The following is a 27,214-nucleotide window of genomic DNA, read 5'->3' as shown; positions in this document are numbered from 1 at the left end:
TGCTCTTTGTCTTCTGGTTCATTGACTCTTTTTCAGTTTTTAATGAAAAACTTTTAAGAATTTCTTCATTGCTGCTTGTTGAAAAAAAAATCAAGATGGTTTATCTGACTTAACTTTTCTAAATACTCTTTTCTCCTTACAATGCAGAAAAACATACTGTAAATCAGAAACTCTTAAATTATTATACTCTTTATACTTTTTTTCTGCAATGCAGAGTGCTAAGTATGTTGAATTACACTTGAAAACTGTCCCCGTGTGGAGGGAATTACTGAGTACAATGCTTGCATGTTAGCTTTTCAAACAGAGACTGAATTTTCACTGATTATTTTATGAATATCAAATGGAAATTTTTTCTATCAACTAAATTGTTATTCTTGGTGTTAACTTCCATAGTTCAATAAAATTACACTTTCCTAGCGTTTAGAAAAGAAGTGTTTTTACGTTTTTGGTGTCTTTTTGTTGGTGTATATTTTATACACTGAATTTGCATAACTATGAGTATCCTTGTGGTTCAGAGGAGGAGCTGTTAGTATGGATCTGTAAAACAGTTGTTTTATTAACATCTTCACAGGGAAAAATCAGACAGAATAGCTGAATATGTAAATGAGCAGCTTGTGATGCTATAACTTGTCAAATAACCATTGATGCAGTATAGCTGAGCAAACTGTTTCAGTGTGTGCATATACAGTAGGTATTTCTCTCCAAATTAATATTTGCATTTGAAATACACGTGCAGTGCAAATACATGAGAAGTATATAACAATTAATAATATTTTGTGTTTGATGTTTACATATTATGTGCTCTGCATTTTAATTCTTACTGTTATCTGCTTCTTTAATCATCTTGAATTAGTGTTCCAAATGTATTGATTCAAAGGGATTTATTACTTAGTTATTAAGGTTTGATTTATTTATATCCTTGAAACAGGTTGGGTTTGGTCAGTAGTTAGCTGGCATTTTTTGAGGTTGCCATGTTGTTCTTCAAAATCTCAGACCATTTTAAAACTCCTATGTCACCTTTATGAATGTTTCTGCATTGTAGTGATGAGAAAAATTTACAGAATAGGACACCACTTTAATAGTGTTTTACAGCTTAGAACTGCTTTGTGCAAAAACACTACATAGTTCTAAAGCAAAGGTGTACTTATAATCAGATTTAGTTAAACCAACACAAACTGTTGTGTGAACATTCTTATTTATCTCAAGGGCAGCTTGTTCTACTTTAACATAAACAGAGGAGGAATTGGATGAAGTTAAAGCAAGGTTAAGGCTTGTCCTTGGTGAAGTAAAAAGAATAATTTAAACCTGTATTAGTTAATACATAACAAATAAATCATAGTAACCCCCTTGTATTTACAAAACACTTAATCATATACATGCATCTGGTAGAAGGCAAAACTTTGGTTTCCGTCGAGTCCCATCTTCACTATGCAAGCAAGTAGAAACTACAGTCTATACTAAAACCAGCCATACCAGTTGTAAAGTAATAATGTAACACCAGGTACTATAGTGCCAACCGTAGAACATACGATAAACCTCGTAAGCATGCCCTTCTCTCAGTGCTCCTACCATCTTTGTATAACAAGCTTAAAGTTTTCCCTCTGAAGTGGCACATGTTCAAGTGTATAAATAAGGACTTTGATTTGAGGACCTTTTACAGTCTCTCTCTATTTATGTAACAAAAAATCATTACCTTTATAGTAATATTGGTTAAAAAAAAAAAGTGGTGTGTTCTTCAAGGTATTTAGTGTCCCCTCCTGGATTTCTTCCCATGATGACTTTCTTGTTCAGCCAAAAGGAGTCCTTTGACTTTGGTTGGTTTCATAGACAAAAAAATGCTTCACAGACTTTTTTGAAGCTCTTTCTCAATTCCTTGCATTTTTCTGTTCTCCCATTTGTGAACCATGGCTAACTTACTGTAATGCAGCTGGAATAAGGAAAAAAAGATCAGCTTTGTGCTTTCTTCTTTGCTTGGCAATTCAAATGTAGCGTTAAGGTAGAAATTACTAGAAAGTTCAGTGTTCATATCCATCATAAATAAAAACTTGTTTACACTTTTAATGTCTATAAACGTGCTATCCATGTTCTACCATTGTTAAAATGATGACTTGTTGGGTAATTTTTTTTTGGTTCTTTATCCAGTTTAGTGATAAATGTCACTGTTATAGAATAAATGTGAAAATACTCTACCATATCATGAGGCTTATGGTGGTTTGGTGGAGTGCAGTGTTGCAACAATTGTTCTGTGATCTTAGGGAATGGAGTGAGAGATGTGGAGTAGTGTTTATGCAAAACAAAATTAGCTGTATTCCCAAAATGCACCTTAAGATAGCTTATTTTTCTGATTATTGTATAAAAAATTAAGACCTTGTAGCATCATAAATTTAGGGCCAATTCTGCCTACCTTTCTGCTTGCGCAGATAGGATGTTGCTCCTGCAAAACTGTCAGTGACCTCTGTGAGTCATGTCCTGCCGCCCTCCTCGTAGAGGTGTCCCCAGAGCTTGAGGGTGGGAGAGGGAGGAGGAGAGGATGAGCTGTTCTCAGCAGCCGTTTGCCCTTAGACTTCTGTTTTGGATCCTAGCTGGGAGTTAATGTCATTTTATGGCTGTATTTAACTCCCTGTCATCCTGCTCCCCTTTTCCTCCCCACGTGCTGCTTTGAAGGCAGCCCCTGGGGTCAGTGGCAGCCTGGCTTCTGCAGGAGCTGAGCCATCGCTCAGGAAGGGAGCCTGAGAAGCAGTGCAGAAGCAGGAGCCAGGCAGACCTGTCAATGGCTTTTTTCCCCCCAAGTGTTAATTGTGGTCAGAAAAGTTAAGTGTTTCTGTAAAATTAATATCTTGGTATTATGTGTTTCTTTTCCACCATGTAGCTTCGATGTCAGGTTTACTCAGCAGACAAGTCAAAACAAGAATATTTTTTCTAACTGCTGTTACAGCAAGTCTCAGCCTGGGATCACAGAAAATCACAGTGTTCGTTCTGGTTAGCAGCTAATAGGAAACAATAAAGATTTAGGGTTCAGAATTTAATTGGCACTGATGTTGATGCAGGAAGAACAACCGCACACAGTTTACTCTTGTGAAGCTTTATTGATTCTTTTTTAAAAGGAAAGCTCTGATGAAAGTCAAAAGAGGCGTTTAATTTGCAAGTATTTCTACACAGTTTTTATTCCAAAATGTGCTTTTCTATCCTTCTCTATCCCTGCACAGTAAACACGTCTTAAGATCTTCTGATTCAGAGACAGATACTGAAAAACAGAAGTGTAAGATTGTAATTTCTACTGTTCAGCTTGTTCATTTGGATGATGTTGGGGCTTTCTTACAGGTTAAATTTACATCTTTCCCAAGGCTAATGTCTGATGTGCATTTGTAAGTATTTTTAAGATAATGTGACATCAGCGTATCCTCAAAATCTCCATCCCAGATTCTAATCTTTCAGTGACCTATTTCCAAGGATCAGATCTGGAATATCGCATGTTGACATATTAACAGAAGCTTCCTGTTTTTCTGGTTTTACCTGTATACCAAAGTCTAGAAACAGGATTTTTTTTTTGTCACTAAGGCAAATGATCTTTTGAATGTCAGTGAGTAACTGAGGCTATTTCTTCAAGTATGGATTGATCCCATGCTTTCAGAGTCTGCAATAAGGTCAAAGATATGCAGCAGAATGAACTGCAGAGGCCTTTGAATGACTTCCTGCTCCTGTGGCTTCCTTGCAAACCATGATAAAGATTGAGTCCTCAGGGTATCATCATTGGCACAGCCACCACAGATGGCCTTATGTTCAATAGCTGGTATCTCAATCTCTACTTTCAAAACAGTTTTGAAGATTTTGGAAAGGAGTGACCTACTTCCCCTCCAATCTGATCCATCCATTTTCTCCATAGCTTTGGTGATAGATTACGCATGTTTCTTCCGGTCTGGAATTACAATTTAAAATGTCTGTCTCTGTGACACCATTACCAGCAGCTTTCTGCCATCCCTGCAACCTTTTTTCCTGCTGCTTTTCAGGAATTCGTTTTCACAAGACATCTGGAGGCAAGCCTTTTCTGGGTCTTCTAATCCATCAGGCTTTAATAATAGCCTCTTATTTCAGGGGAAGAGGATTTTACAGAAACTATTCCAAATATCTAAAATGAATACAAGATAAGAATACTTATCTTTAAAATAGGGGGTCTGACTGCCTTTATTTTCACATTCATGTGGATAGTTTTGATGATACTGAGCAGGTTTCTCTACTCAAGGAGGTCAGTTAATCTGTGTTTCCTAACCTGCCAGATTCCTGATTGTACATGGCAGCTCATTTCTTGCCCAAGAACTGTCTTTGACTGTGAGTGTGTCATGACTGCTATTCATGTACGTGTCACTTAGAGACACAAAGCTACAAAATAAATTCACCAAATTTATTGTCAGCAGTCACGCCATCCATGTGATGGGATACATGGCTTTCTGTCCCTTTCCTGATGATTGGCGGGTAAGTGACAGCTCACTCGCCCAGGCAGGATCACAAGCTCTTTATAGAATGTTTTCCAGCAGCTGTTGATAGTGTGTATGCAGAAGCCTCACATACCCCAGTGTCAAGGTGATGATCACACATTAACAAGGACATTCAGAGACTTGGCTCCTCTCTTAGAAAGTATTTGGTCTTTCAGAAAGGCCCATTCCCTCCTGGCTCATCTGTTTGAGTGTCCAAAGGTGACGTGTCCAGATGATTTGGAAGATTTCTGACAACCAGGAGACCTTGGAGGATATCCCCCAAACTTTCCAGGATGTGGTTGCTCAAAGCTGATCTTTTAGTTCCAGAAACAACAAAAAAAGTGCTAATGAATCTGTTCCAGACCTTACATCTCTTTAGTGGGCCTGTTATATACATTCTTGATCTGTTGGATGTGCCTCTAATTAATTTTCTTCTAAGTGTTCTCACATAGATCATGAAAGAGGTGATTATGATTTCACTGTCCTGTTTAAAACAATTTTAGATCCAGGGCACACTCTCTCTGCAGGTGAATGACCATCAGTGTGTCCCAGTCCTTTCTTCAGGTTTCTGGCTTGTTCTTGCTGAACTGTAACAGATTTATCTTCCCCCTTTCAAATCCATGGACCCCATGATGTATGTGGATACTTTCAGGGTTAGAGGGTGCTTGCTTGTCTCCAGTAATGGATGTTCATCCTAATAGGTAGAAGTATTCCAGGAGTCTCACCAAGATACAGCTGAATGACCTGGTTTTGGTAGAAGTCTATGTCCTTGTCTCTCATGGAAACTTCTTCCCAAGGGATATTGGATTATTTCCTGGATCTTAGAGCTCTCAGGTATCTCTTAGCTACTGAATAAGTCTTTGTCATCTCAGTCCTTTACCCATTAGTAGAAACGAAGAAGGTTACTGCTCAAAGTAGAACTTCTCTGTTGCTGTTAAATAACTGTCCTTTCTGGTCAGAGGTTTCCTTTTCCATTGTTGCAGTGAGATAAAAAAATATTTTGAAGTATGTGAAAAATAAAGACTTGGTGTAACTCTCTTGTTGTTATAACAGAATAATAAAAAAGGCTGCACAGGAGCAATTCATTACTCTCTTCCTTTCAAGCACTTAAAAGAAAAACAGCTGAAAATATTTCTTTGGGAGATACTGAAATACCTCATTAGATCTTTCTTTTTATTGGCTATTGAGGTGATAATTCTGTAACAGGAACGAAAGTGAGGATAAATTTTGCTTTGATTTATAGAAATGTGTTAATTTGAGCTGAACAGATATTTTCTGATCTTAATATTTGTTATCTGTGAGTATTGTTTTGTAATACATAGTTTCTAGTTTTATTTTAGAGAAAAAGTAATTCTGATGGGGACTTTGTTAATTCTGTGCAACATTGGAGGTATTTTTGGGCAAGTGAGTAGCTGGGTTTTTAATAACCTGCAATTTAAGTAATTTTTTTCATTAAATGGAATAGTGTTCACTACTTATTTAATAGTTAGAGTTGCATGTTGGGCTAAGATTGAAAAACGCAGAGAAAATAATATGTATGTTTAAATAATTCAGTTAACCTTTATTCAAATCTTTCTGTTTCAGTGACATGACAAGTTTGCACAGTAGAATAGTGAAAATGGTCAGAACAGCTTCATATTAGCTCTTTTTCTGAAGTGGTCATTACATTTTCTGTTGCTGTTCTGCAGCATATGAATAGTAAGCTTTGTAAAGACTGGAATCTACAGAAGAGGTAACTCCCTGTAGTGTTTTGGTCAAACACTAATGAAATTGCACTTAGTTGTATATTCAAGAAATATTGACGCCTGCCTTCATGAAACAGCTTTGTGATTTCAGCAGCGTGTGGTTTCTGGGTTACTCGAGCTAGACAATTCTCCAAGGTGGCCACCATTGAAGATGTAGTGAATAAATTCTTGTTGCATTGAGAGAGGCTCAGTTGTGCGCTCCTCTTAGTAGAACAAGATAATGTAGTTTTCTTTTAAAATTTTGGAATTTTGAAGGGAAATGTGATTTCGGTATTGTGGACTTCTTAAACTTTTAATTTAACCAGTCCAATTCTGGAAGAATGCCTGAACTACAAGCTGCAGAACTGGGGCCTTAGCATGTATATTTTTGTAAATACTAAGCTATCCAACTTCCTGAAAATTCTGCCTTACAAGTTAATATAAATTATCTTAGCATTTTTTAGATTTTGACCACGTGTTGCTGTCTCGCACAGGTCCTGGGAGGTTTTTAGGTTATCTTCACACTCAAAACATTCTTCCTAATAGCAGTTTCATTTGAATAACCTGGGTATTAGGAGGGAGTGACAATGAATGTGCACATCCCTCATCTTGAAAAACTTAAAACAAAGTTCTGAACTTTTCATAAAGTTTCTCCCTTATGAAAAATACTCTTTTCTAGACAGCTTCTGTGACTTTTTTTTTGTCAGCTTTTCTGTCATAAATGCAGTTCAAGCATGTGAAGCAGCTTTTTGGCAGGAGTGTGCCGGTATGCCTTTGATAAAAAGGTTAGGTTCAGCAAAACAGGACTTCTTTTCTTCATAAAAGGGTTGCTGCTTGTAAAGAAAACTTCCTCATTGGAGAGGCCTCCAGATAATTTTTATCTCCAAACTGTTCTATGTACCAGTTTTATAGAGTTCATATTTATTGCTTTTTCTCATTTTCTGGTAACACTTTTCCTTCATCTTCCTGTGTCTGCATCTGCGTAGAACTCGGACTTCAGGTTTTCCAGAATTGCTCTCAGCTTACTGTGTTTATTTTAACTGTCCCTAATATTTTTCTGTTATCTGATAACTTCTAATAGTGAACAGGAGTTGGAAATAACCCTTTATAGCCTGCACGTAGAAAAACATGATTTTTGACAACTTGAACCTTACTAGTTTGCTTTCCTCTTCATCCTTTTGTATTCTACAAATACGTACGACTCACGTATGCCTACCACGAGTTCAGGTGCTGACTTGTTTGGGGAAAGACTTAAAGAAATTAAAGAAATAAGAGCCAAAGAGAATGCAGACTGGGGTTTTTGGTCAGGTTGCAGGTCTCCTTTCCACACTAATCTGTTTTTTTGAGGAAATACGTCTAAACGTATTTAAAAATGCTAAAAATAGTATTATTCATGAAACCAAAACAAAATTGTATGGCTTATTTCAGTAAAGATAAAACTCTATATTCAGATTGCACCTTTGCCTGATTCATTCATTAACTCAACAGAATTTCATCTCTGCTATACTCACTGTCTTACTGTCTTTAACTTTTTAAAATCCTGATGAAGATCAATTTTCACCTTATCATGGAAGAGGAAGACAGGGGTACAGTTGACAAATAGGTACAGATGTTAATGATAATGATTCTTGTCCCTTATTCAGAAAACTCTTAATATATTTTCACCTGTACTGTCACTGCTGCTAAAGTGCAATCTGTGTCACTAAAAAGAAATGAAAGAGGCAGAGGTCTTCATATTTTTTATGTATTTTTAGTTCCTGCATTAAAAAACAAAAGCAAATCTAATATCTGATTTTTTTATCATCATCTTGTTTTCTTGATTTTTTTGTTTTGTTTGTTTATTAGAAAACTATTTCATGTTGGCTTTGAATGCAAACTAAAATCTAGCTCTTCTAAGATGTGACAATAAACTTCTGAAAGCTTTATAATTTTCCAATGAAATTGTGTTTGGGACACATGTACAGGGAAGCAGTGCTTTAAAACAGTCTACTTTATATTTCCCTCTATATGATATAGAATAAAAATCATATAAATTTTTGTACATGTTAAATAAGTACTAAGTGAAAGATTTTTCTCTATCTTATTAAGTAAATGAGGGTTTTTTTTGGTGGAAGATTCCATAGTTAAAGATGTAAACCAGCAATTTCTTGCTTCTATAGCACAACATAGTTCAGAGCTGAGATTAGAGAAACCCTGTAGAGTGGCTAATACTCGAGGGCATCCCCAGCTAGAAAAGTATGTGAATTTAGGCATGGGAGGAAGGAAGGATCTGCTTTAAATTTAGTGTAGGGTCACTGAGTCTTAATGATAGATTAAACAAGGGAGGTGGAATAATGAATAGGGGTATGCAATGTGTAGCACTAATACCAGAAGTCCATGGTTTTCACTGGTTATTTAATGTCTTTTCCCATATGTTTCTGAATAGAGTAGGTTATGGCAGGGATGAGCTAAGGAATAGCTTTGTTAGTGAATTGTTAAATAGACTCTCTTTTTAAAAATATATATGTATGTAGGAGAGCTGCTTGTTAATAGAATAATTGAGCACCTTATATGCATATACCTTAAATGTATCAATATTAGTAACTATATTTGTAATTGATGTGTGTATGTTGACATTCTTAAAATACACTGTGCAGATTGTCTGCATAATTTTCTTTTCCAATGTGAAACTAACAGCCATTCCTTGGTTAAAGCAGAAGTGAATTTCAGATTCCTTCTGAATACTGTTGATGTAAAGAAAAACCCCCAAAGAGGTGGTGATTTGGTAGACATGAAAATTAAATGGAGGAAGTACCAAGAAATGTTTTTGTTAGTAGACTGTTGACTGACAGCTCAGTAAACCTTGTTTTATAATTTATTTTAACTTGAATTTAAAATAACGTTAATAGAATATCTATTAAAACTCAACCACATAAAATAATTTATTAAATTCATACTTGCAGTGACTGAGAAAGATATCACAGTTTACTTTAGTGTTGAGTTCATACTGAGTTCTCACATGTAAGAGTCTGCCAACTACCTGATACAAACAACCTAGGTCAACGAAGCAAGTCAATCGTTGAGTTATTGATGGGTTTCTGGGTAACCCATATTCTCTTTTGTGTGGTGAAGATACCAGCAAGTCTTTAGAGAAAATGCACCTTGAACGTCATTTTTCCTTTGGGTTACAAATGTGATTGCAAGCTACGCTGGAAGATGCAGTGCAAGTCACACTAATAGCTTTGTCCTGTTGCTGCAACAGTACATACAGTATTGGTGAAATTAGTATTTTCAGATCTATGGCTCATCTTCCTTTTTAGACGCATCTTGTTGGCTGGCACTGAGAATAAAAGGGCTGCAGAGAGAGCCTACCCATCTCTTTTCTCTAGGCAGCAGGCTTGCTGTGATCTTTAAGTGTGAAAGCAGTGGGAAGAAATAGGTAAAACACTGACGTTAGAGGAGTATTAGATGATTTCTCTACATGAAAGTACCACATAACTCTGCACTATTGTGGTACTTTGCTTCTCAAAAGTCATAGATTGAACTACTTTTTCACATAATGTCTAAATTTGCAAATATTTTCTAATATTGACCATGTTAAAAAAAATTGAATAGATTTTATATTGTCTCTAGTAGCAATAAAATATGCTCTCTCATAAAAGAGTATTTTATCAATTATCTAGAAACAAGACAAGTAAAAAACACATCACAAAATACTGACTTGGTGATGTTCCATTTCTTAAACTAAAATTGGTAGGCATATCACTTAAAATAAGGGTTGTCTCTGAAGCACATGTGGTTTATGCATTTTCTGGGACTTTGAAACAATCAGGTTTTATTCTGAAACATGTTCGGGTAGGAATGCAGGAAGATACTGTCCATCAATGAAATGTGTTAAGGAACGTATGTCTTCATAATCTGAGATTTGCGAGGGGCAGTGGGACATAGTCTCTCATTGGACCAAAGTGAAAAGAAATTTGGAAGAGGGAAAGGTGCTTTTTTTAGTATGAATACAAATGTTGCTCTTTAATTAAATGCAGTAAGAATGGGAAATCTAACTTCCATTCATCTCCTTATTAGTTCCTAAAATGACCATCTATTTTATCATTTATTGATATGACTAATTACTTTTGAGACACATGAAAATGCACAAGTAGGGAAGCGATGAAAAACCAACATATGTATTTATCATGCTTAGGCTATTACAAACTAGTTTCTTTTGAAATGAAGATGAGGGTGTTTGTCTTCAAATAAATTTGTCTAAACTTTTCTTTTGTTGGGAACATGACAGCCGGGAAAATAGAACAGATCTACTTTTCACTGCAAGAATCACATCAACTATCTCTTTCACTTTGAGTGATAATTCAAACCCTAGAAATAGTCTTTAAGGTCCTTATGACTGGGGACCTGACTATATCCAAAATATTCACTATGCTATAACTCATTAAGACAACTAGTTCCTTAAAAAGGCAACAACACAGCCAATACAAGATACAGAGAAGTATAATACAGACTTTTTGCTGAAGAGTTCACACACTAATTCCTGATAAAGGAAGTGGAACAGATTGAAAGACAGGAGCTGCAAAATTACACTTGTTTGTGCAGTAGTCTGAATATATGCACGTGATACGGGCAAGCTGGGATCAAGCCTGTGTAACTGACATGCAGATTTTTTCTTACTTCCTAACCTTTGTTCATGTTTTACCATTACCCAGTAGTGGCAGTAGCTTCTGGCCCTGGCTCTGGTAGGTCTGAAAGAAGTTGGGATGCACAGAAAGTGTATTTAGTAGTTTAAATCGTGCTTTCACACAAATTTTAAATAGCTTGGATCAAAGTTACTGATCTTGGTCACGTCCTTAACTTCATGATCAGTAAGTGTCAAAGTATATTTTTCTCCAACTTACTGATTTAATCACGGAGATAATTTATTAGGATTATCTATTAAGTCTGCTAAATATGCAATCCATATGAAATTACTTGTCCCTTGACTCCCGATGATCTCTCTCATCAGTTTAGCCCAGATAGAAACTGTTACCCTGGTGCTGTCTTCTGTTGCATTTGGTAGACCAGCTGTTTCAACTAGTGGTTTTCATATGCCTTTTTTTAGCTCCAAAGATCATCAAACTGATCTTAATAATTATGCTTTTCTAATTTGCAATGTTTTTCTAATCTTTCCTGGCTTCTTCCTAGACATATCCTAATTCAGCCTGCATATTCTTTATTATATCTGTCTAACATCAGCTCTGTTACCACCTTGTATTCTGCTGCAGCAGAGTTTAAAATAACCCTCTGGGTTTCACGTAATTTTCCTACCATGCTTTGTGAAGCACTCTGAAATCTGCTGGAAAGTGGTAACCAAAAGTAACATTTTCTATAGTAAAACTAAGGTCTAATTTTTCCTGCCAGACGCAGGCTCTTGCATGAGTATGGACCTCCAGAGTTCGTCCCACTATTTTTAAAGGGGTCTTAAAATGTTAATTTTTAATGGAAATAAAATACCTGATGTTTTGTAATTTGTCAACGTTTTAGGACATAAAAGCAGCTGGAATTGGGATGGTAGCATTAACAATCTGTTTTGGTGATTTTTCTGGTTTTTACAGCAAATTAATATCCTTCCTTGAGGGAACAACATTAGAAACTGTATTTACCCTTTATTTTGCAATTGGGTGCTTTGTCAGAAGAGTAGTTGCCTCTTGATAGTGATCTGGTAATAGATGATAGTAGCAGTTGCCTATTGTTTTTCATAATGTGCATAAAGGTCAGTTAAAAGTTTCCATTGAGCAGTGCTTCTTCATTTAGCTTACTAATAAATATATTTTCTCAAATGACCATTCCTACTGAATGGAAAAACAAACCAGGACTTCAGAATGTGTCTTTTCTGTGTCAGTGCACTATATGTAGAACAAACAAACAGAAAACTTCAAGTATTATCATCAGTTTTATTTCGTTAGCAGAAGTCTTTAAGGCATTTTCAAATAAATTTGTAAAATAGTTTTGGCAGTAAGTCTTTGTTGTTTGATCTCTCTTAACCCTAATCACATCTTCCTTTCAATCTCTAATGTCACAGCTAGCTCACACTCTAATTCTTTCATACCCTATTTCAACCGCATGCTTGTGTGCTGCTAAAATGATTTTTTTTCCTGTTTTTTTTTTTTTTAAATACTCGTGTCTCTTGCCTCAATTTCTTAAGAATGTGTTTTCCCTTCTTCTTCTATAGGAATTTGTTTCTTCTTTTAACCTTCTATTAAAAAATTCAAAGGGTCATGCCGTTTTAAGTTCAGAGGGGATTATCACAATTAGGTCTCCTAGGCACTACAAGCAATGAATAATAATAATTATGTAGGCTGAACCTTTGCGTGGTGCAGGCCATATAGCAGCAATCAGTAACTTCTGCATCAAGTTCGGAAGATTGTAACTTGCATTTAGCAATAACGCTCTTCTGGAAGGATAGCTAAATTTAGGTATTTAAAGATGGAGATCAGCAAAGAGGTTTCTTTATTCCACATAATTAGAATGTGGCAGAAAACTGAGGCATTGATAAGTAAAACAATATTTTAAAGACAGTGAAAGAGTTGTATATAGAATTTGAAGATAGCGAATAATATAATATAGTGAATATACCTAACATTTGCCACTTGCTGCAGCCCAGGAAAAGGCCAGATCCAAAGCAGTGGGAAAAAGTAGTATCTGGTAGCTTGAAGAGAGCTCAGATTAATTCTCAACCCTCAAACCTTGTCTGAGCAGGAGGCTGAGGTTGGGAAAATATCTTGCTAGTCTTTGAGGGAACATCTCGTGCTTGAAACACCCATCTTTTCAGATTATATTGTAGGTATAGATATACATTGCATGAGGCAATCAGAAGGTCACATGTCAAAAGATTCAGTAAAGTTTAGTTGAAGGCTTGCTTTTATTTTCTGTTTCTAAAAATTTGCAGGTTTTAACCACAAAAATATACTAGTATTACCCAGTGGACCATTTTATTGTAGGTTGTGGTGTTAAGACACTAACTTGGCCCAGACCCATTAAAAAAAAGTCAAATGATATCCAAGAAGCGTTGGTTTAAAAGAGGTTTAAAATATGAGGTCCAACAAATGAAATAGAGGATAATGAAGTATTAATAATTGTAAAATCTATGAAAGTAATTTATTCACAATGTTATTGCTGTTGCTGAAAGGAAACTGATGAATGCTTCTTTACAAACATTTACAAAATGTAATGAATTTTAAATGTCATTACATTTAATGAATTTTTAAATCATCTGGTGATTCCTAAACTGGCTGGGCTTCTGATAACAACTTCTAGTTAAGAAAAATTTCTAAATTATTTGAATAAGTGTTACAGCTCAGAAATATAGTTGTTCAATGAGGTTATAAAGTGAGTAGATAGTGTCTCTGAAGGTGTCTTTCTCTCAACTGTAGAACATAGCCAACTAGCTTAGGAAAAAACAAGGGGTTTTTTTGAATTTAGGATATTTAAAGTTTGCCAGTAGTATTTCACATAAGTAGTTAGGACTCTCTGTAGTCCTCAAGAATTTACATCAGTGAAATGGAATTAACATTTTTGGTTTGGATTTTGTTTGATGACTCACTGTGATGGATATAAATGTGGGGGAATGAGGCTATAAATGCTTAGCAGGGGAGTAAAGAATCCATATGCCTTTCTTGAGGTGGTACTGGTGAATCTGTCCTCATATCTAGTATCTTATTTTCCTAAATGGGATGGTTTTTACTAAAATATTATGGTGAATCATCTCTCTGTTAAGTTTGTTGTCTGTTTACAGATTCTTTCTCCTGAAAATTTTCCTCCCTCCCCCATTTTAAATACATAATAGCAAAATAATACATTAACTTTGCATTTACTTATTCAGCCAGTTGATCTTTGTTAGTAGTTACTCGTTTCTCCTTGCCTCATCACTCAAATTGGAAGTAGTATGGATTATTTATGTTAAAGTATTCATTTAAACTCTAGATATATGAAGTTCTTACTCCACCTTTCCAACAATGAGAGGCAAAATTCATGTACTTTAACCTCTTTTCAAGATATTGAGATTAAAGAGTTGGAAACATCAAAAAATGTATTTGCTGGTTTTTGCTTAGTGTTTAATGTGACTTAATCTTCTTTGTTTGAACTCCTATCAGCAAAATGTCACAAAAATCACACATTATTTTCCAAACCTAAGTTAATTTGAATGGTTACATAATGAATTCAACAAGCTTTCTAATGAAGATATTGGCACAAGTGCTGAGTAATACAGTACAATGCAACCCACTTTTAACAGTAGTTTAAACTGCGTTTATTTTGGTTTGAACACTGTTCCATACACTGTAAAGTGAAAGTTGGATACATTAGTGGCATTTCTGTACATTAAACATGTTTAATTGCAAGAAAGTGGTACACGAGAACTTAGCAGAAAATTTTCTACTGATTTTTTGTGTTGTAACTTGCTGATGAATTCTGCTTTGTATGTGGCTGGCGTACAATGGACATTCAGGTTCTCTCAGGGTCCTTTAGGAAGGTTTGAAATTGCATATTGTTTTTAACCTGAAAATGAAACAGTCCTAATTAGGGGGAAGAGAATACTACTTTCAGGAGGTATACAAGTTTTGGTGCTTTTATTTGTTTCAGTTTTACTTGTCATGATAGAATAAGCAAGTAATGTATTTCAGACAATGAATTAAAACCAATTATGTTAGAATTTAATGCATTTTTATTCTGCATTAAACAAGAAAATAGGTTTCAAAGCTTTAGCCTACTAAAGGGGAAAACTTAAATGCAGAACAGAATCTTTTCAGAGATATTAAAAACAAAAATAGTAGTTTAAATGAAGAGCTGTGAAATAGAAAATTAATTAGAAAATGTAGTAAAACACATTTGAGTTCTTGTGTATTTCATAAAAGCTCTGAATCACAACTGACTTTTGGCTGGCAAGCTTGGGCAGGAGAGGAGTTCTTTTGCATTCAGTATAGATTTTAAATATTTAGGTTGGAAGCGTATTTTTTTCCTTTCAATTACAACAGAGTGAATTTAGTATATGTGCAAATGTAAATAGTTATTTTACCATAGTGAGTCTTCCTTGGAGAGTTTCAGTGGTATGAAATTCTTGAGAAGCAGATGCCGTTATTTAAAAATAGCCCGATTCTGACATCTTAATTCACTAATTGAAAGCATTCCATAATTTAAACTTCAGTCAGCTGCTAGGAGAGGCCGGTTATCATTTGATGTGTTTTGAATTGCATTATTGTTTCTAAACTAAAGCCTACACTAAAATTAAAATTTGCTGATTTAAATAACCTTCGTTCTTTATGTTTTAATATGGTTTATTATATTGTGTACTGGAGATACAAAAAGGCAAACCAAATTGTGAGTGGAACAGATTTATATCATTCTCCTCAAATGAATCTTGCATAAAGTGACCTGAGAGTTCTGGTTTGGGTGCTAATGTTAGCCATGGTTCATACAGTACATTACTTGCTATATATGAATATATCTTACTTGTGGGTTCCTGGCTAAAAATTACTGCACGTACCACTTCTTAAAGTTAAGAAATTCAGTTTCTCATTGACTGCTGGTAGCCTTTTCCTGATAAAATGCAAAATACTTTTTCGCTGCTATGGGAAAATTTTAAATATGGATCGCTTATCTTTGTTTTTCATTTTCTGTCCTAACTTTCTGTCCCGTGTCTTTACTATTACTATGGACTAAATCTATTGCAATAGGCTGTGGCAGAGATGCTGATTCAGAAATTGTTTCTCTCTAGTTTTACTTCTCTATATTTTTAATAGTTCTTGTTAGTCCATAGTTAACTGAAATTACCCTTTTATCTGACCCATCTTTTTGTTCGTAACTATTGATAACATCATTATCCCTTCAAATTCACCACTTTTATCACCTTTGACACCTCTCTACGCTTAGAAACTTGGTAGATTCTGCCCCTGCTTCCCATGTATTACTGCCAGATTCCTGATGCTCTTTGCTATCTGTCAGCGGAATTTTGCCTGGCGGAGATGTTAAAGGCTTTCCTCTATAATCTTGAAGACTATCGCTTTAGCTGGTTTTGCCTCCTTTCTTTCCATCTTTCTTCACCAAAATGCTTTTGCTTACTTTGCATTTCTGTCATTGCCCCATCCATATCGTTGCTGTCCCCTGAAAATTTTGCTTACTTGTCTGGGCTTTTTCTCTGTTACAATGTCAAAGTCAAGATTCTTGCTTTACTATCAGTGCCCCATGCAACCTTGCTCTGTCTGCATCTGATCTCATTTCCCTGCGTCCCCCAACTCGCATTCCACATTCCTCACAGTCCTCTGACTTTATTGCTCCTTTTGTCTGCCTTTCATGCACTCATTTTTGCACTGTCTTTCATGCTGCCTATGTGCCTGGAACAGTCTTTAGCATCTCAGCCAATTTACAGCTTTGCATAAATTATATTTAATAATAAGACTAACAAAAGTTCATTATCTACATTATTTCAATTAACTTTGTACCTGCATAAGCGGAAAACAGCCTGAGGGAAACTACTGTTAAACTTTGTTGTGATTTGTTGTGATTCGAAGGTACGGCTTCAGGCACGACAGTTCTTTGATGATTCAGCATAAAATTGTTTTTTTTAACAATTCGGTAGGTGTTAGATTTTTTTTTTTGACAGTAGATTTCAGATTTTTCTAATTCAGAGAAAAGAAAATAGCTACTTATTCCTGCTAAGTGAAACCACCAGAAGGTCATCATCATCATCACATTACCTGGTACAGACTTCTTGTCCCGTGATACATTTGACTTCATTTTATTCTTACTAATATGGATGTGGAAGGGCTTTGAATGTTGGATTAACTTCGTATCTACAAACAAAGTGTATCTTTCGTGTTTAACCTTCCTTTTAAAGCAACATACTCATCTGCTTAAAAAAAACAGTGGAAGATAAGAAAGTAAGACTGTCTATATCTGGGAAGTTTTCTCAGTGTGTTGGCTGCTTTGACGTATGGGTTTTCTTAAAATATTAAAAGTTGTTTAGTATTTTAATTCCCTTCTAACACCAGTGAAAATGAGCTGAAGGTAAAACTTCATGTGCTTCTCCACCATCAGTGTGTAGCTGCAAGGCAGGGCATTCTGCAGGAATTATACATAATTTTCCAAGTAAAATTGCATCTGAAATATATGGCGTATTTTTTTTGGTTTAAATGGTTGTATTGATACTGTTCACAGCTGAGTTGTGGAACCAAATAGATGTGCCTTTAATTTGTTTTTAAATGATCTTGTATATTCTGGAGATTATAATCTGAAGGGTGGCTGCCATAGTAATGTGCCAGTCACCATGGCATCTGAACATTATGAAAAGAAATGCTGGGCTGCACAAAGACAATGCCAGCAATTAGTATTTCGAACTAATCAAAGGTGGGGGACCAAAAAGTTTGCCAATAAATGTAGCTCAGTGGATGGCACTAGAAGTTAGAGTTTGCTTTACACAAATTTAGAAAGATTTCAGTCCTCCTATCAATATCGTGAATTTATAAAGAAAAGCCCTAAGACAGACATTCATTTACTATGCTAACTTTTTTCAGTTGCATGAAGAGCATAGCTGTAGGTTTTTGTTTCACTGGCCTAGTGAAGTAGTTGTTTATAGTTCTGCTTTATACAAATCTTTCGAACTTTTTCCTCCTTTAACTTTAAACTGAAATTAAGTCAGTTAAGTACAGAAAACCCCTTTTCTTCATTGATTAGTAAATATTCCTAGTCTCTAAAACTTTTGCAGTCTGCTTTCTTAATAGTATTCTAATTATCAAACAAACCTAAAATTAAATAGTTATTTAAAAGCAAGCTTATTTTATCTTAAATAATTGATTGTGGCTTGTTGTTTGAAAGAGGACTACTTTGGCATGAATTCCAAATCCAGTTATGATCTTAACTCAAGCAGTTTGTTTAATCAAACATTACTCTAATAAGTCTTACATGGTCCCCTACCCGACCAGGCCTGTCTATAACAACTAGTTTATTCTGCGACGAGTTGCTCAACAGATGTCATTCTGGTAGAATAATGCAGCAGAATACTTGTGCGTTGGCTAAAATTACTTCAACTTTGATCACTTTTGTCCAGCACATCAGTCTGGCATTGTGCTTTATACCAACATAACACTTTACCCCGAGCATGCCTTTCAAGCTTAGAATAGCAGAGGAATGTTATTGAATTCACTGCAGTTACAGATGAGTTAATGAAAGAAGGGAAATACTGTTTTTCTCATAATGCCTTTCTGTTGTACTTTGGAATTAAAAGGGAATTTGAGGAATGTGACTTCTGAGTTATTTATTTTTACTTCTGAAGGCTTTTTGAAAACAATATTATGTAGTTGTATTGATCCTACGTTTCTGTAAATAAGTTTCACTTGTTATTTGAAAATAGGTCATTTTAGAGTTTTATATTGTGAAAATAATGTTAATAAGACTTTTTTGATGTGTAATTGGAAAATAGTTATCTCACAGGGACAGTTTATCTCTGTATTTAATGCAAGAAAACTAAAATAGCAAGAACCGTATTCTTGTGATCACAGATCAGTATTGTTACATTTTGATGGGCTGTTGTGGGGTCAGTACGGAGTAATGACATCTCTTTACCTTGATACTACTGTGAAACGAATACTGCACAGCAGGCTACCTTCTTGTTAAAAAGCAGTGAAGAAAGGCTGTTTGTTTTGAACAGTAGGAATGAGATCATATACCAAGTTCTATAGAGTTTGGTCTTCCATAATTCCATTTTTCACAGGTGTGTGTACACATATGCATATTCATATATATAAAAGAATATACCATATATCTGTGTATTTGAAATGTATTTAAATAAATTTTTAATAATTAAGGTATATTTGTATTTTTTAAAGCATAACAACATGCTTAAATACGAGGAAGCACTAATATGAAGTGCATTTTAGTTACTAATAAATACTTCAGTATTCTGTGTCTAAAGCAAAAGAATGTTGTTTTAATTTTTTTAATTAAAATATAGTTGTAAATTTTTTTAATTGAAATATAGTTACCAGATCAGTCTCCCTGCAAAAACTCCTGAACAAAACCAATATTAACCTAAAGGTTTTCGGGTGTACGTGTAATTTACTGGTTTTACAAAAAAAAGGAGAGAGATCTTAATGATTCTAAAATATACAATGAATGTAAAGCTGAGCTGAAAATCCAACCCAAATATATGTTATGATACTGAAATGTCCAGATAAGGAACCGGCATGGTCTGACTTTCATCCTTTAGTGAGGTGTAGACTCAAGAGTTGGAAGTAATGTATCTTGCTGTTAGATAATAATTTGAAGCCATTGTTTTCCACTCATCTGTGCAGAATTTTTATATTTATAAAGCTTTAAACTGATAGTCTTGAAATGATTACCCACACAGCCTATATATTAAATCTATCCAGAAATGGGAGGCAGTTCTTCACAGTTTTTACGAAGGGGCACTTTATTGGTATGAAATACTACTACTGCTAAAAGTAGTGAGAATGAGCAACAGTCATTGAATGGAGGATCTGAGAACTGGAAATACAATAAGATCACTGTACTTTGTGTTTGCTCTCTATATGCCCTGAATTTGCTCAGTTGTATTTATTTGTTGGCAAACGCATGCAGCAGTGCCATGAAGAGTCGTTTGAAGAATGTTCCCCAAATCAACATTTGTGAGCAAGCGTATGTGTGGAAATCCCTGCCTCCTCCCTCACACCCCTTAGGATATTTACAATGATTAGAACAGTCCTTCTACCACTTAATGTCTGCACATGTATCCTTCGTCCATGTATTAATGTGCTTGAACTATGTGCAAAATCTAAACAAAAGGATCTGTGCAGCATTTCTCTCTAAAGACGATCCTGAGAAAAAGAGTTTTGGTGCTATTTCATTATGCAAACACATTTTTAGATGAATAGCTAGTGCCAGATGTTGCATGTACATTCTGTACTAAAAATAAATGCCAAATTTTGAGGGAACATATGCACATTCCATGTGTTTATATTACCATATTACCTTACCGTGTATTCAAAACTCAACTGTGCTTCCGTAATGAAGCTATGGCAAGTACCAATTAATAGTTAGGGTCAAATTATATAAAATGTCCATATAGTATATCGCTTTGTTTTATTGTATTATGTCCCTAAGCATGGTAGTTTAGAATCACCTTTCATTCATTTCTTGAATAAGAAACCTTTAAATATATGGATTATGTTAGTATTTCTCATTTTGACAAATTTTAGCTTTCTTCCTGATTTTTTTTTTTTTTTTAATAATTTTTCTGTTCAGACAAAGTTGTTAACTTAGGGTAAGTTCGCTTAGGTAAAACATGCCAGCTTTTTTATCTGTGTTAATGTTTTTGAGGAAAGAGTTTTGTAACTCTCGTATTTTGCAGCGTTCTTCCTGTATTTGAAATTTTCAACTCTTTTCTTTTCCCCTTCCCTTCCTCCTGACAACCATCATGTGAGATTAGTGGTAGAGACTTGTATTTTAATAGCATAAGAAAAGAGTTGATGTAAAAATCAGTTTATTTGTGTTTTGTTAATAAATGTTTGAAATGGGCTGTCTTCATTGGAAATGTGCTTATTCATTCATATTTTCATGTTCAATACTATCACTTTTATTTTTTTATCCCATTTGAGAAACTTATGCAAAAATAGTTGGTTTTCTTATTGTATTAGCAGGAACCTAAAATTTTCAGGTGGAAACAGAGTATGGTAACTAGCAAAAACTGTAACAAACTGTAACTTGTTATTACCTTCTGCTTCCCTTCAGTTTGATCATTACTTTGTAATACATTTACTGGGAAAATTTGTATTATAAATTGTTTTACACATTTATGATACTTCAGTAATACTGTATCATTACAAATTTTTCTTCTTTAACATAGTTTGTTAAGTTGCTTCGGCAGCACTGAAATTCAGCAGTACTGTATGTAAACCTGTGGAACAGATCTGAATCTTCAAGTGTTGGAAGAACCTGTTTTACAATAAGTAATTGGAAAAAAAACAAAACAAAAAGCTTGGGATTATGATGAAAAGAATGCAGTTTGCCTGTATGCTTTTGTTGGTACAGGTTCTGAATGTTTTTTTGTTTGTTTTTTGGGTTTTTTTTTTTTTTTTCTCTAGGTAAAGCGAAATGTGTATGACCTAACTAGTATCCCTGTCCGTCACCAGTTATGGGAAGGCTGGCCTCCTTCTGCCACAGATGACTCAGTAAGTAGCTTTGTTTCTCATTTCATTTCTTCCTACAAATAGCTGATTTTGTTTGGATTTTTGATCAGAATCACCCAATAGCTTTTAGCGTCCCATATGCAGTAACACATACTTTAGAGCTTTATCTTGAAAGGTACAAATACTAAATTATTGGCTTACTAAAGCACATTTCCATGGAAATTATTCATGTATATCAGATTCAGTGCATGTTTTAGACTAGAAGGAGATGTGCTGCGCAACATTGTGGAAGTTGAGGAGGTCTACTGCAGTGATAAAGCTTCAGGGAAAAGAAATCCTGTTTTTTACATGTATTCTGAGTGCATATCTAGATATTTTCCTCAGTTGTGTTCATCAGGTCACTGGTATTCTTAAGCCTGTGTCTGGCTTTAAGCAGGAGGTGTTCCTGTTGAAATTGGTGGAGAGCTTCACTTACTTGTAAAGTATCTACTTTGGTTCTTGCTGGACCAGTAAGAATTTATGGACATTTGCAAGATTACATTTTGAAATAGTAAATAATACGTATACAGTACAATGTGTATTCAATTTTCAAATGTATTTTGCAGGTTTTAGAATTACCATTATTTAGAAGTGGAAGGAAATCTTAGTTGAGATCAATATGTACCCTCAGTGACAGAATCAGCTAACTGTGAATTGCCTACAAATTCATAAAATTGTAGGACTTAACTGCAGAATTCCATTAAATATTAGACTTGCTTCCTTGCATAGCTGTCCCTACAGTATGTTTTACAGCATGTCTTTCAGTTTTGCTCAGACAGTTTTCTTCTGGTAGTATGTTCCCAATGCCAGCTAGTGAGGTATGCCTTTATTTAAAAAAAAAAAAAAAAAAAAAAGCCTAAAAGGCTGAAATAGTTATGTAGTTATGTTGTATATAGATTTTGTGACCTGAGAAAAATGTAGAAAAAATAAATATTTCTATTTTATTTCTATTCTATGATTTCTAAAAATAGAAATCATTCATTTAAACTAGGGATTGAACCTGAGTATTCTACAAAGTGAAAATGGAATAGGGATTTGCTTTCTCTATGTATTAGCATTGTTTTCAGTGCATTACTTTCCTGTCCGTTTCTACTCTCTTCTTGTAGAGGGAGAATTGCTGTTTGTATGATAAGACTGCTGCTTTTTAGCTCTGGTTAAAGGATTTATGCTAATTAAAAAAAAAAAAAGGCAAAGACTGTCTGAATTTCTAATATTTCTAATATACTTGTAAAATACGTCTGTGGTAGTGTTTGCAGAAACGGTAGTTAAGTTTGAGAGAGGTGGGTAAATCTATGTCCATGTATTCAAGAGCATAGCTGAGACGATAGATGTGAGATCTGAAATAACAGCATGGTGTCATGTGGTAATTACAGTCTTTGAAATGTGGATCCATTTTAACATTTTATTAGTTTACATTAGCCCAAAAAAGAATTGGAAACTCAACACTTCTAATCCGTTTTCCCACAGCTGTTAGGTTTTCCCGTATTTTTTTTTCCCCCTTTCTTTTGCATAGGATACCTCACATATGTAAAACTCATAAATCTGTTTTAAGTCTGTTTTTACAAGTGACATTGTTGCAGGTGAATTTTTCCCCTTTTCATCTTTAATGAAATCAGTGAATGTTGAGTCATCTGCTCCAAAGCAGAAGAGTCCTCAAAGCTCACTGCTCGAGTCTGGTGCAGCTGAGACTTGTCAGCTGTGTAAACAGATTTGAATGTGTTACCAACAAAAATATAATTAATTTCTGTCTAAAATTAGAGGCCATAGTTTACTATTTATAAAGATTTAATGTTAGCAATGACTATCTATGGTTCTGTGATCTGAACATTTTTTCCTTTGCAGATTAAAAATGTTCAGTAATAATTACTTTAGTAATTAGTCATGATGTCTTTAGTTCAGAGGCAAATTTTTAAAATCACTTTTTCTGTCATTTTTCACTTGCTGTATTGTATAGTATTCCATTGCAATTAAAGAGTTAACGAAAGACTTGATTAAAATACTTTTTCATTTACATGTTATGCAGCATAAGAAATACTTTGTAATACCACAGGAGGTTTTTTCAGTGCAGTTCTCGTTAACCTTTGGCTTAGCAAACAGGACAACTGAATAGACTTCGCATAATTGGATTCCTGTATCATCTTGAGTCTCTTACGAACCTGACAGACTACAGTCTTCTGACATTATCAGGAAATTTAGTGGAGTCAATAGTCATTTAAAACATTGTTGCTTCATCTCCCTTCAGAGTTAAGATATGTTCTCTGCTTGTACTATCTAATGAAATATGGGATACTGTATGAATTGTCAGTAACTCTTTCAGATCCTTTTGCATACTTTCACCAGGGAAATGGGTATCAAAACCTCCACACGCAGGAGAATGTTTTCATGCTGTGACAGTTTGATTGTGGGAAACAAGGCATACGTTGTCTGTGGAAATCTCATGTTCACCATTCAGCAAGGACACATTTTTAGCTTTTATCGTGCCTGAATAATTTTAACGCCACAAATTGTATCTGTTCTGCTCATTAAAGTTCAAACAAAGTAAATGTATGAGTTTTAAATCACTCTTTTTTTTAACAAGTTTACTTAAGTAAACTTTAATTATATTAAAGACTTGATTTATCTGGTTTGGGATATATATCATCAACTGATATAATGAAGTCTTGAAAATTATCCTAGAAAATGGAAAAATAATTATAATTTGATTTAAATAGATTCACAGTTTGTTCTTAATCTTTATTTTGGATGTCGTAACAACCTTAACATTACTGAGCTTGTAAAATGAAAATGAAGCCAGAATAATTTACTAAACTTTCTGAAATGTATTCCATTTCTCTCTGCTATATTGGCTGAACTTCTAAATTTCCACTGGTAATTACTGCTATTGCCAAGTGCAATGAGAAACCTTCAAATATGTATGTGTTTAAAAAAAAATAAAAATCTGAGATCAGTTGTAGGTGGCATTTTAGTTACAGTTTTTACATGGAAACATTGTGATTTTAATTATATAAGAACAGATGACTTTTTGGATATTAGCTTTACACATGTATATTTGAGGTAAAACTTTTTTCCCCCTTGAGGTCACTGGTTTTTGATTTATTTCAGCATGCATAGAACAGCAACATCCAATATGGGAAGGAGGAGAGAGGTTGCTTTTGTGCTGCTTTTGTTCTCAGTATTTAATCTAAAACTTTTTTCTTAATTAGTTCATTGTTTTAAGTCATTTCAGCGTAGCGATGAGAAATGCCCACTTCTTCATAAGTAATGACAGTGAGCTTGTCAAAATGGAATATATTTCTGCACGAGAAAGATGTAAAACTTTTAGAATGAGATTTGGAGGGGTAAAGGGGAGAGAGACAAAGACAGAGGATGAAGTGCCAAGTGTCTTAACTGTGCCCTTGCATGCAGATCCCATGCAGAGGAACTCAGCATCCATCCTTCCACCTACTGCCGATAATGCTTTGTTTTCCTAAACAGTACGGTTGGCCAAGACCTCATATCCTTATTTCAAGATGAGTAACTGTACTTCTTTACTGTATAGATAAGCCAATGGATATTAGTTTAGGCAGAAGTAGGTCTACAACTACAAGTTACTCGGCTGCACTACTGAAGAGTCACATTTCAGATGACACCTGTGTAGCCACTAACGTATTGAGGCTCTGCATCAACCCCTGTGAACACAACCACCTTCAGTTTTGTGACAGCTGTAGCAGATGTGGTTGATGTTCCTTAGCTGAATTTAATAAAGACTTCTAGGTTATAATCAAAATTCTCAAATGCTTACGTATGATCTAATTAGGACTGCTGTTATATTTAGCTATTTCATTGCTAAGTACTAAGCACAGTCTGCACAGATAGAAATTAAGAATGCTGATAAATGGTGTTCTGGTACAAAGTCAAACCATTTATGACACTTTTTGGCTGATCTCCAGATTTTTGAAGGTTGAGTATTAAGCATATGAGTAATTAGTATTTGGGAGTATATATTTCTTTCCCTTTCCGGGTCTTACAAAGGCTTTCTGAACAGAAAGTTCATTACCGCATGCTGTCATTGTGATATGAAAAAAAATTGTGAGGTTTACATATACTGGCTGTTTAATTGTAATGGATGCCATGTCTGCATTTACTGGATCGTTTGGAATTTTCCCCTTGGAATTGGTATGACTAAAGAATGAATAGTCCTGACAGAGAAAGTGTCTATTAATCGGTAGCGTAAAATTGACTACATTTAAATTAAAATACACACATCATTAGAAAATACTCAACTATTTTTTTTTCTGTGTAAGAATATGATAACTATAATTTGGATTTTCTGTAATGTTAATTACTTTGTATGTTACTTCTGTGGTTCTCATCAATCGCTTGCAGTAGAGTAGTGGAGTGGATCTGGCAGGATCCTTTTAATTTAGATGCTTAGAAGAATAACTTGTTTTGTTATGTGGGTTCAGGAATATGGTAAAGTTTCAATTTAACATTTATACTATAATCCCAATTTAGTAGCGAAAATTGGTAGTACCCAGGCTTGGAAGCTCATGGGAATCTATGAAGCAGCACATCCATCATCATTAATAAACAGAAAAGTAACGGAGTAATTTAATAAACAGTTCCTAAATGTCTTTATTTTAGATAACCTTCTGACTTTGACTTATGGCTTGCTTGGATGTTTTTCTGTGGATGAAAATATGATGAATTATCATGTTCTTTCCCCAGAATAAACAGGGAGGTTACAGTTGTTCCTTCACAATTTTGTTTTTTTACCCCACCCCCTTGTCTATTTTCTATTTATAAAAAATAAGATAAAGTGATTGGAATTAATTTTGTTTATGTAAAAAATACCAGGTGAGGGATAATCAGTTTTGTGTTATGTTTGTACTTTTTCATCACAAGAGAATTTGTTTAGGATTGTCCAATTTTAAAACATAAAATAACTCAATTGAAGTGATCTACACCTATCATGTTGCTTTTGGGAAGGGTTTATTTCCTCACTGCGTGGTAATGAGTCTTACAGAAATGCAAGAAGTGCACACTGAAGAACAACACCCATTGTATCATTATATTAAAAATACAAGTCAGTCTAGTAGCTATGATTTAAAACAAAACAAAAACCCCAAACAAACAAAACCCCCCTAACCTTTCCGTTTTCAGCATTCTTGACCATGTTGAGTCCTGATGGAAGAAAACGTTTGTCATATTCTGCTCACATTTCTGCTTCTTGTGATCCAGTTCTAATGTTGCTTTTTTCAGTTGTTAGAGAATCCTGGAAATGAAAGAAATGGGAAATGCACTCTTTGCTTCTGTTTGATGTAAGGATGTTTGGATGGCAGTAGCCGTGATCTCAGAAACCTGGGAAAATTAAGATCACCTTTCTTAGTTACCATTAAAAGGGTTCTAGTTTTTATAACTCATTTCATCCATGAATTTAAATGGTCAGTAAAATCATAGAATTTTGAGGCTGGTCTCATGTTTCTTATGGGGAAGAGCAGCAAGATTGATTTGGACGTACACAGGTGTATTGAGAGTTGGTGAGGTGGTAAGAGTGTTTTATGGCAGTTTATTGTCACCGATCAAACAGAAATTTCATCTTTGAGAGCAGGTGCTTCTGTTAATCTCTTATCTTTCGGGGAAGGAAGACACTTCAAAGAAGCGTGTTTAGAGGGGAGTGCAGTTGACTCTATGTATAATCTGATATTTTCATAACCACAATTTGTCTACAGCACTGATGGTTTTGCTGAGACAGTCCTCCCATCTGAAAGAACAGAGCCTTTCTTTGGAAGAGCAGGTCCACATGGAGCTTTTTTAGTGTGTCATGGAGGGCTTAAGGAAAATTCCCATAAACAATGTA

At 34.8% G+C, this 27,214-nt stretch overlaps 1 protein-coding gene across 1 annotated transcript in view; it reads left to right on the top strand.

Annotated features, from left to right (window-relative positions):
• The window catches only part of FAF1 (Fas (TNFRSF6) associated factor 1), a 173,310-nt gene that overhangs the window by 64,031 nt on the left and 82,065 nt on the right, over positions 1-27,214 (top strand). The window contains exon 8 of the mRNA XM_009318714.1: positions 21,292-21,378. Within this exon, the coding sequence (XP_009316989.1) occupies positions 21,292-21,378 (87 nt within the window). The remainder of the gene's footprint in view (positions 1-21,291; positions 21,379-27,214) is intronic.

The sequence above is a fragment of the Pygoscelis adeliae genome, unplaced genomic scaffold (genome assembly GCF_000699105.1).
Source record: "Pygoscelis adeliae isolate BGI_AS28 unplaced genomic scaffold, ASM69910v1 Scaffold82, whole genome shotgun sequence".
Lineage (NCBI taxonomy): Eukaryota > Metazoa > Chordata > Aves > Sphenisciformes > Spheniscidae > Pygoscelis > Pygoscelis adeliae.
The sequence above is the reverse complement of the archived record's forward strand: the minus strand, read 5'-3'. Positions and strand labels throughout refer to the sequence as shown.